This window comes from Macaca nemestrina, chromosome 1 (assembly GCF_043159975.1).
Source record: "Macaca nemestrina isolate mMacNem1 chromosome 1, mMacNem.hap1, whole genome shotgun sequence".
Classification (NCBI taxonomy): domain Eukaryota; kingdom Metazoa; phylum Chordata; class Mammalia; order Primates; family Cercopithecidae; genus Macaca; species Macaca nemestrina.
In genome coordinates this window covers 202,326,087-202,336,500 of record NC_092125.1, presented here as the reverse complement: position 1 = coordinate 202,336,500, position 10,414 = coordinate 202,326,087, and the positions used below count along the sequence as shown (strand labels likewise).

The window sequence follows — 10,414 nt, the reverse complement described above, 5'->3', positions numbered from 1 at the left end:
CTGGAACAAAAGAAATAAAACAAGTCCTATCCCTGAGCAGAAAAATGACGCAGCCAGTCAGATTACTTGAAACACACACACACACACATATCCCATATTCACAACAGACCTCATGGAATACTTAGGTCTGCCCCAAAGGACTACATGTGTCCCTTGGAAACTAGGGCAGAGCTACCTCTCATTCCTGGCAAGCCCTGCCGTCCTTCTCTGCCAATCTGACCAGGGAGCCCAGGTGACCCTGGAGCGCCTGGCCTGCCGGGAGCACCATCCTTCCCTGGGGGCCCTGGTCGTCCCGGAGCCGCCGCCATCTCCATGGGGAACTGCATCCTGGAGGTGTAGTAAGCCATTCTCTCTGTAAAAAAAAGGACAAGGACAGGGACAGGTCAGAGGGTCCCCCGGGGACTCAGAATGACTGCAGATGCCGCATATAGGTCAGCAGCATGGAGTCCACAGCAGCCTTCCTTCACAGGGATGTCAGGGCAAGGAGTATGGCAGTCAGTCTCCCAAGGGGGGTCCCATGTCCTGGCCTCCACATCGCTCCCCATGGAGATCCTTCCAAAGCACAGATCTGACTGTGGCATCTCTGCTCCAACAGCCCTCATTAGTTCACCGCCGGCTTCAGAATAAAGCCTGGATCCCTTGCTTGGCATTCAAGGTCTGCTTCCCAAGCAAGACGTTCAGCCCCTTCAGGACAGGGCCTGTGTTTCCCCCAGTCCCTGGCACATCAATGTTGGATGAACAAATGAACAGAAAAAACACTTCAAATAAACCACCCCAGCCATCTTCCAGTGCCACTCGCCCCTGTATTTAGAGCTCACTTCAGGCAGACTCGTTTGATACCAATTTTCTTGTCTGTCTCCTTTGCTCAAGTAGGGGCTTGGGGAACGCGGGAGGGAATCATTTTATCTCTGAACAGAGCAGGTGACAAGGAAGGTCTGAAGGATAATTGAACATCTGCCTGTCAACCCCAGGCCTGTGAGTGTGTGGAGGGTGAGAGCAGGAGGACATTGAGCTTTAAGGAAAAGGAGGCCAAAGCAGGGCAGAGAAGTCTCAGGAAGGGCAGGCAGCACCCACTGCCACCCAGCTGGCTGCCAGTTACCATCAAACATTTTAATGATCTCTTGTCTGATGAACCTCTTGATTTCATCATAATTCACCATGTCTCCCTGAAGAAAGAGAAGAAAACCTGCCTCAATTATACTTCCAAGCCTGGCACTTTCCCCTATGGAAATAAAGGATGGGGAGGAAGGCAAAGGTCCCAGAAGCCTCCCACAGATTCTTTTTTTTTTTTTTTTTTTTTTTTGAGACAGTCTCACTTTGTCACCCAGACTGGAGTGCAGTGGCGCGATCTCGGCTCACAGCAACCTCCATAAGTCCTTAATCCAAAATCCTAACCACCCAGAAATGGTACAAAACATTTTGTGCTTAAGTGCATTTTTCTGGGGTGAGGGTCCTGTCTTCCCCACCCTTCCGCACACAGTTAAGAGCCGCCCTCTGTGGGAGCCATGCTCTTTCCCACAGAATGTCAGCAGGAGCTTGGAAGATGATCTGTGCTCCACCCCACATGCCTGCTCTATGGGACAGTGCCCACAGCCGCCAGCCTTCCCCCTTACCATGGAGCCAGGCACACCAGGCAAGCCAGGGCTCCCTGAAGGCCCTGGAGCTCCAGGGTGGCCTCTCTCTCCTGCAGGGCCTGGTGGCCCAACAGGCCCCATGGAACCACTCTTGCCAGGCCCACCAGGCATGCCGGCTCTCCCCTTCTCTCCTGCCTGGCCCTTCTGTCCTGCGGCTCCCGGATCACCCTACAAAGACAGATACTTAGTGCTGTCAAATTTACATCATGATGTCTCACCAATCTGCCCTTTTCTCTCCATCCTCCCACCAGGCCCCCAGTGTCTCCCTCTAGACTGTGGCCACAGCATCCTGACAGGTCACTCCGCCTCACTGCCCCAGAGTGGTCCTTCTAGAAGAGTTCTCCTGGCATTACTCCCTTTACTCTCTGCTTAGAAATTCTGATGGCTCCCAAATGTCCTCAGGATAAAGCGCTCATTCGTTGGCTGGGCATGCAAGGCCATTCATGATGTGGTCCTGATCTTTCCTTCCTCAGCCTCCTCTCCCCACCCTCCACCTCCCGCCAGACCTCACTGGTGATAATTCTCTGCTTCTGCCGTGTTGTTGTGGTCCTCCTGGCCTGAAATCCCTTTCTCCTCATCTCCCTCTACCCAGTGCACCCCTCCAGAGCTGAAGCTCCCGTTCCCGTTCTCTCCATAGCCTCTCCGACTCCCCAGGCTGGGTTAGGTGCTCCTCCCTCTCATCCCACAGCACTATGTCTCATCATCTTCTGGAAAACTTGTCAATCCCTAGTGTAAGTGTGACTGGTCTATTGTGAGCACCTATTGTTCAGGGACCTCTGTTTACCTGAGGCCAGGACAAGAGCCTGGAATGTGAGCAGGAGCAAGGGGGTACTCGGGAAATGGAAGCAATGAATGAATGAATCAGTCAATCACTGTATAAATGAATTGGAGATTTCCTTCCTCACAACCAATAAAAACCTACCCGGGGGGCCGGGTAATGACCCCATAGGAGAAATTTTCAGACATTATGCTGCTCCAAGTTCTGCAATTTTTTACCTTGCCCAGTGGCCTTCCTGTGTCTCCTCTCTGTGGCTAAAGTCATAACTTGGAGCTGGGCTACATCCACTCATGAGCTTCTCCTCTCAAACCCAGCCAGTGCCCACTCACCTTGGGACCAGGAGGTCCATAGAGTCCCTGCTTTCCAGGGGGTCCCTAGAGGAAAGCAAAAGTCAGAGCTGAAGTCCGGGCAGCATCTCTGAGGCTCCCTGGGGAGGGAGGAGCGGTGAAGAGGCCCTTTCCACAGCCCGAGGCCCCCAAGTGTGTCCAACCAGGCTCTGTGTGAGCAAGGACTGCAGCCTCCCTGCCCGCAGAAGGGCTGACAGCTGGAAGGGAGAGTAATGTCTTCTGGAGCATGGCCTTGTTGAAGCGTGTTGGTTGGGCCCCCATCACAGATGAAGAGAGTCCAGAAGAAGTCAGAATGAGAGGGCCAGTCTGTGGCATACTGGGGGGCCTGGAAAGACCTGGTGCCCAGGAGATGTTTGTTTGGAATTTATTATTATCATTATTGTTGTTGTTGTTGTTGTTTTCTTTTTGACCAGGTACAGAGTTTTAAAAAATGGTAAAACAAATCTCACTCCCATCCTTGGCCTCAAGTCTCTAATTCCTCTCCCCAGGACAACAAGGGTTAACAATTTCCTGTATATCTGTCCAGAGATAGTCCGTACATAGACGGAATGTTTACTGAATAAATGAAGAGGAGTCAGGGCAAGGTGAGGAGGGAGAAGCATCCCCAAGGAAACAGAGAAGACCAGTACAACCGTACCTCTTTGCCAGCTGCACCATCCGTACCAGGTTCACCCTGGGGAGTAGACAGCAATGGAGACGTGATGAGCTCCATCCCAGTTTGGTGTCAGATGCCTCGCCGTGTACACAGGGCATGCCCAGCCCCCTGTTCCACCCAGAGGCCACGATCCTCCAGCCCTCACCCTCTGACACTCTGGGCCATGGAAACTCAGACCCCCACCCCCTACTCCAGCCTGATCCCAGAGCCTCAACAGCTCCCAGCTCCCAGCCCCCATCTACAAGAGCTTTACAAGGGAAGAACAGACCGTGCCTGCCTTGCTGTGTGCTTGGATCCTGGCACCTTACACACTCCCTGGCTCTGAGTCTATGTTAAACGTTTGCTGAATGAACACATGAGCAGCCTCAGCCAGCCCCCTCCCCGAGACCAGCAAGGCTGCCTCCTTTGGCCAGCCCCCTTCTGATGGCTGCTGGGGAAGAGGACTCTGATTGCTAGGTAAGTGGGAGATTCATCCAGGGGCCATGGAGGCTCCTGAGCCTGCAAAAAGGGAGGCAGGGTCCTTGGCACGAATCAGGGCGAATAGGTGTGGTGAGACTGGGCCCTCCTGGCAGATGGGCTAACTAGAGTCAGACACCCCAGCCCAGGCCACCAGCCGCACAGTCACTGCTGCTGCCCCCCAGAAAAAGTCTGTGTTGACGGAACGCATCCTGATGGGTCCCAGGAGACCTGGGTCCCTGCCTCTGCTCTCCCAGGAGACTTTTCATCCCTGACCCTGGCAATCAGTTGCACCTGATGGGGTTCACCTGTCTGGAACTTTTAAGAGAGGTAGATTTTCAGAGTGGCTAAGGACCAAGTTCTGGAGTCAGGCAGGCTGGGGTCAAGTCAGAGCTCTTCCACTCACTAGCTATGTGACTCCGAGCAACCTGCCTCTAAGGAAACCTTGCAGAGCCCCCGTTTCCTCATCTGTAAAACGGGGACAATCAGATCCACTAAATGGGGCTGCAGCACAGATTAAGACAAAATGCACAGCAAGCACTTAGTCCACCATTCGGCACACATCGATGACCGATATATCAGCGCTCTTAGTGTTAAACGTGAGCTGAGACCAAGTCCTGGTTTCCGAGGACCTCGGGAAGTTACAGTAACAGCACTGCATTTCTGCTTCCTGACATTTAGCAAGATTTTCTGTGGTTACCGACAAGCTGCCCCGGGGAAGGGGCAGGGGCAGAACAGGGACACATAGCCGAGGGGTCTGCAGAAGGTTGATGCTGTGGCACCGTCACAGGCAGTGACCTCGTGTGCAGCCTGGCACAGCACTGCCTTGCAGGGCCTGTTCTTCCAAACTCAGCATGATCCTCAGGCCTGAGCACCACGCTGCCATCCTGCCATGCTGACAGCCTCTCTTTCCTTGGAGACCCCAGATATATTGTGCTGTGCTCAACGGGCCTTAAGCCAACTGACTCTTTCCCCCTGGGCTATGCTGTGGGATGTGGGATCTTACCGGGGGGCCAGGGTGTCCAGGGGGGCCGGGCTGGCCTGGGAGGCCTGCAAGGCCCCTTTCTCCGGTGGCTCCTCGGTCTCCTTTTAGACCCTAGAGAATAGGAAGGGGGACAGTGAGAGGGGAGGGAAGCAGGCAAAATGGACCCCCATGTAGACAGAGACAGACACCCCATCCTGTGCCAGGGACTACAGGGAGAGGTGGCACTGCCTGAACTTGCAACGGGACTCTGAGATGACCTCCAGCCCTCTCCAAAGCCCTCTACCACATCCTGGAAGGCGAGATCTTTGGAGGCCGGAGGGGCTGACGCCAGGGAAGTAGGGGATGAGACAAAGTGTTCTGCATCCCCACACTTGCTCTGAATGGTGCCACAGCCAAGCAGGGCAAAACTCCTGGGAGGGAGGAAGGAGCGGAGTGTGCTACTCACCACTGCAGAGATCCCAGCGGGTCCTGGCTGGCCTGGAGGCCCTGGTGGCCCCTAAAGAGAGATGAGTCAGTGGGATAGAAACAGGTTCTAACAGTAAGAACCCTGGGAGGCAGAGGGCCTGACAGCAGGAGCCAGCTCTGAACTGCAGCGCCTCCATTTCCTCTGGAAACCTTCCTTCGCTCTGGTCTTGCACTTGAGCTTCTGACAAGATTTGCGCCCAGAGCTGAGGCCTGGGGGTCCTGGGCACACAGGACCCTCCCTCCAATGCAGGCTGGGTGGAGCATCTGGGGCTGTGCTGAGGGAGATGATCTGAAAGCCATGGCCAGAGGCCAAGTGCAGAGGAGAAAGGCCTGGGGGAGTTACTCCATGGCCTAGGTGGCTACTGAGACCCCTGCTTCCCTAAAGGCAGCCCACTTCCTGCTGGTCTATGGAGAAGGGAAGACCAGGAGCTGGGGGTCTGTGTAGCAGGGGGGGGAGGGGCAGGGCTTGGCACTGACCCCGCCATCCACAGTGACAAGGAGCCAACGCTCGCTGGCCAACACTGGGGTGCACAGGACTCCAATACCCAGACAGACCCGGCTGCTGCACTAGGGCGGCATCTAAAATGCCCTCCTCTAGCTCTGATGCCTACATCCATGCCTCTGCGGTGTAAAAGGTCACCTCCCTGGTCAGAGTGACAACTTCTCTGAACCCCCCGGGCACTTGGGTCTCTCTCAGAGCGCTTCCCTTCACACGCCCAGGTGGCACGTTCCAGAGGCCATAGCCTGTGTTCTATTCATCTCCAGTCTCCTGGGGTGGAAGTGTCCAGCATGGAGACTGCCACACTGCAAGACGACGGGGCCAGACGGACAGAAGTGAGAGGCAGAACCCTGCACCCCCTTGGCCCCAGCCCCACTGAGTCTCCAACGGGGCCACGCTTCTGAGCGCGCCTCCCCCTGTCATCTGCAATGTGAGGGGGAACCAGGCTCAATATGGCGTTCCCAATCCAGGGCCTCTGGACCCCTTGAGATGCATAAAAATAGTGATGGGGGCCTGAGAGTTCTTTTTTTTTTTTTTTGGTCGTGAACTATTTTTAACATTTCCAAGAGCCTCCTGGAAATTATGATGCAGCCAGCCACAACAGGGCTGCAACAAAATGCCAGTATCTTCGCTTTTCTCTGGAGTCCCATCAGCTCAGTGCCGTCACACTGATCAAAGGCACTGCCTGGCAGTCGTCTATGTTAGTGATGAGTCAAGTAGACAGGAAATTCATTATTGCTTGATAAATGTCCTCTCCAAGTCACCTCATCTTGGGAAACACACCACCTATTTACCCAGTTGCCCAAGCCAAATGCAGAAGTCACCCCTGGTTCCTCTCTTTCTGTCACTCTGTCTCCCCAGCCCCAATCCAGCTCATCAGCAAATCCCCCGAGCCTGGCATGGCGCAGGGGCTCCACGATTATTTGTTGACTGAATGACCTTCATCTGATAAGTGAACTTGAATGTGCCCAGAAAATAAGAAAATAACAAAAAGCCTGGAAACCACAGAAAGAGTGGCCCCAGTGCCCCGTCTAGCTCCCATGGCTGGGGCAGCCCCTATGGCAAGTTCTCTCAGGTCATGACAGCCTACGCGCCACCACCCACCCCGCCAAAATGCTAATTCTTATGGAGACAGAGACAAAAGTGGTTCAACTCACAATGTGGCCGGGGGGACCAGGTCTTCCCTGGGGTCCCATGGCACCAGGTTCACCCTGCAGGAGCCAGAAAAAGGAAAAAATGACACTGAAACTGACTGGCTTGCACCATGTGGCTGTCGGGTGGGAGGGGGCTAGGCAGAATAGGTGGTAATGCCAATGGCCAAAGGAGCCGGGCCAATTCCCAGCCTCCAGACCCAAGTCTCCCAGAGAGTTAGGTAGAGAAGGCGGACCCTCAGCCTGAGCAGGCCAGGCCCTGCCTTTTTAGGTTGGCGACCCAGCAACCTCCAGGGAGCAGAACCAGTTACAATCCTTAAGAGGAGAGAGAAAGTTCAAGACGTGCAGTGTTGGGTGACACCCCTCCCAGAAGGCTGAGGACGGAAAGCAGCCAATTTGCCAGTGAGCAGGAAGAAGCAGCTACATCCCAGACTCCTCAGAGTCCAAAGGCAAACTGAAGGCAGCCGTGTGGATCCCTGGTCCTCACCTCTGCGCCAGGCCGGCCAGTGCTGCCAGGGGGACCTGGTTTGCCACAGTCACCCTAGAAGAGAGAGGAACAGCTGGAGCTCACCAGACCTTCACTTGACGTCCCTACCCCAAGTCAACCTCACATCAGAGGGGCCCTGCCACCTGCCCCAGCTTTGGCCAGAGGCCCTCTGATGCCCTCCAGCTGGTAGACAGAGAAACCCTGACCCAGTCTGCTGCCAGGCACCGGTGGCCCCAGAGGCTCTGATGCTGGGATGGCCTCTCTGCCCAGGATAGGCTGCCATGTCCGCCTGGGGGCAGGCCTTCAGGAAAGCAGACACAACCTGCTTGGCAGAGGTCACCAGCCCTTACCTTAGGTCCTGGGAGGCCAGGATGTCCTGTTTTCCCCTTGAAGCCCTGAAAGAAAAGGCAGGGAGTTCTCCTGTCCCTCATGTCAGCTGGGGCCTCTTCCCACTCCTCCTTCCTCAGTTCAAACCATTCAAACCAATCCAAAGTCATAACACGGTCCATGGAAGATCTGGATTTGAGCTGTTGCAGCCACCCAGACAGAAGCTGCAACTTCGCAGCTTCCAACTCCTTCCTCCAGCTCAACTTACCGGTGGTCCCATGAGTCCAGGGGGGCCAGCAGGACCAGGGTCCCCCTAGGAAAAGAGACGAGGAGGATTGAGACAAGAATTTTGCTCAGCTTGTATCCAACTCATACCACTGTCCTCCCCTCTCTCAAGCCCTCCTCAGCTATCCCAGGATGGAGGGAAGAATCCAAACCTGGCTCAGCCTCTGACTGGCTGTGGATCCTCAGTGACTTCCAGCCCCTCTCCGGGCCTTAGCTTTCCTTCTTTGGAATATATAAGGGGGCTGACTTTGATATTCTACCCTGTCCCATGGCCCCAGCCCTTTCAGATTCCCCAGCAAAACCCAAGGAGCCAGGGCTTGCTCAAGTCCTTCCATGTCCACACCCTGATTCTTCCTTAAGCCCAGCCTGGTTTCCTCGGCTGTCTGAGTTTCTGCATACATAGTGCCTTCACCATCTGCCTTTGGTGAGACCTAGCTCGCCTAACCTGCTTAAGGCCACTAGGAGAACTGGGAAGCCAAGGGGCTGTGATGCCATCGGGGAGCTGGAGTGCAGAGAAAGACAGACCAAGGGAGGGCATGGGTGCCTCCTGACAAAGACAGGGATACGTTGGTTCTTTCCATCAAGGTTACCTTGACTTTGGCTCCCTTGGCAAAAAGGAGGGGAAGGGATGCTTGCCCTCCCAGCCCATCATCTCACCCTCAAGCCAGGCTTGCCGTCCTTCCCATCCAGACCATCCAGACCGGCGGGGCCCTGGAAACAGGAAAGAGGCATTTCTGCATGCTGGTGCGGGAGCCCTAGGAGGTGGGAGACCTGGCCCAGCCCCTCAGTTCTCTCCACCCCTCCCCTGACTCCCATCCCAGCACACACACACGTGCACCACACACGTGCACCACACACATGTGCACACACCCCACACACCTGCCACGCTAAAAGGGCACACACTCACCTGAATCCCAGGAGGTCCCGGTGGCCCAGGGGAACCAGGCATGCCTGATGGGCCTCGAATCCCTTCACTGCCCTGGAAACCATCCCCCCCCACCAATAAAGTCATCAGGGCTTTGCCCTCCCTGTGGAGACCAGGCCCTGGGTCAAGGGTCCTGGTGACTGCTGGAATCAGGACAGCTGGCTTCTGGGCCCAGTCTGTCCCTGTCTAACTGCATATGTGCCACTCATTGCCTCCCCAGGAGGATCTGTCTTCATCTGCAAAGCATCCCCTTTCCTTGCTGCCCCATGAGGAAGGGACAGGGCATCTTCTCCAGTGCTGACCCAGGGGCTGGCATGGCAGGGGCTCAGTAGCATGTGCTGAACTGAAAGCACAGCTTCAATCCACTGCGAATTCTGCCTGTTGCATTCTACTCCTCCATCAGACCCTCTGCCTCCTCCCCACCTACCTCCCTGCCTTTCCCCCCACCCCAATAGACATGGGCCGGGGCTGCACAAAGGCCTCAACAGCGCACCCAGTGCCATGTGGGCTCTGATTCCCCAAGATGAAAAAGTGGGTGCCCCTGTCCTCAAGGAGCTCACAATCCAGTGAGGGTCACGGGCCCAACACAACCAGGGGCAATACAGCAGTCCATGTGTTCTGTGTGGAAAGGAGCTGAGGGAGCCCAGAATGGGGAGCAGTTCCCTCTGGCTGGGGATCAGGGAAAGTGTCACAGAAGTGTCACCAGATGCTAGACTCTGGGATTGGGCAGGTGGAAGAGAAAAGCACATGCCAAAGGGAACCTAAGAGAAGGATAAAGATTTGCAAGTGGTCACATGCCTGGCCTGGCCAGGGTGTCTGGGGGAGCCTGTGGGACGGGCCAGCAGGCAGAAGAGGCTGGAAGAGTCACCTTAATGAGTGGGGGCCCTGAACGCTGTGCTAAACTTTATTGAACAGTCAGTGGTTTTTAAGCTGTACTTCTCAGAGCGCTGGGGCTCCTGTGGGAGTCTCGAAGCTGGGGGCATGAAGTGGGGACTGAAGAGGGGGACTCCAGGACCCCCACCGTTGTCTCAGCCAGGGAACTCCACTTGTGTTTGTTTTGTAGATTGAGGTTTTTACATTTGCTTTTATGTGATAAAAAGGCTCTGGGACTACAAAATAAAGTCTAAAAACCCCTGCTACAGGCACTGGGGAGCCACTGAAGGTTCAAAGCAGAAGAGTGATGAGAACTGATGCATGGATTGGAGTTTACTAGAAAAGGCAGGGGGAGGCAAGCAGCATAGCAGGGGAGGCTGCTGCATTCTCCCAGTGTGGAGAGGGTGGCTGCCCTGGATCAGTGGCTGTAGGGTGGTCAAGGGAAGGGATCCCACTAGAGAGACTCAGCAAAGGGGAAAAAGAACTTGGGGGGGGGGGGGCATTGCAATGCCACCAGCCACCAGGAGGGGTCAGCACAGCCCCAACC

General features: G+C 55.3%; 1 protein-coding gene across 7 annotated transcripts in view; it reads right to left on the bottom strand.

Moving 5' to 3' along the window:
* The window catches only part of LOC105494614 (collagen type XVI alpha 1 chain), a 53,583-nt gene that overhangs the window by 3,225 nt on the left and 39,944 nt on the right, over positions 1–10,414 (bottom strand). For all 7 annotated transcript variants that reach the window (XR_011623714.1, XM_011763180.3, XM_011763181.3 and 4 more), the window contains 13 exons: positions 8,977–9,048; positions 8,727–8,780; positions 8,053–8,097; positions 7,808–7,852; positions 7,458–7,511; positions 6,977–7,030; positions 5,301–5,351; positions 4,877–4,966; positions 3,397–3,432; positions 2,742–2,786; positions 1,614–1,802; positions 1,100–1,166; positions 176–352 (listed from right to left, as the gene is read on the bottom strand). Coding sequence is in view for 6 of the 7 variants with exons in the window: in XM_011763180.3 (XP_011761482.2) it covers positions 176–352; positions 1,100–1,166; positions 1,614–1,802; positions 2,742–2,786; positions 3,397–3,432; positions 4,877–4,966; positions 5,301–5,351; positions 6,977–7,030; positions 7,458–7,511; positions 7,808–7,852; positions 8,053–8,097; positions 8,727–8,780; positions 8,977–9,048 (979 nt within the window). In the remaining variant the exon portion in view is untranslated. The remainder of the gene's footprint in view (positions 1–175; positions 353–1,099; positions 1,167–1,613; positions 1,803–2,741; positions 2,787–3,396; positions 3,433–4,876; positions 4,967–5,300; positions 5,352–6,976; positions 7,031–7,457; positions 7,512–7,807; positions 7,853–8,052; positions 8,098–8,726; positions 8,781–8,976; positions 9,049–10,414) is intronic.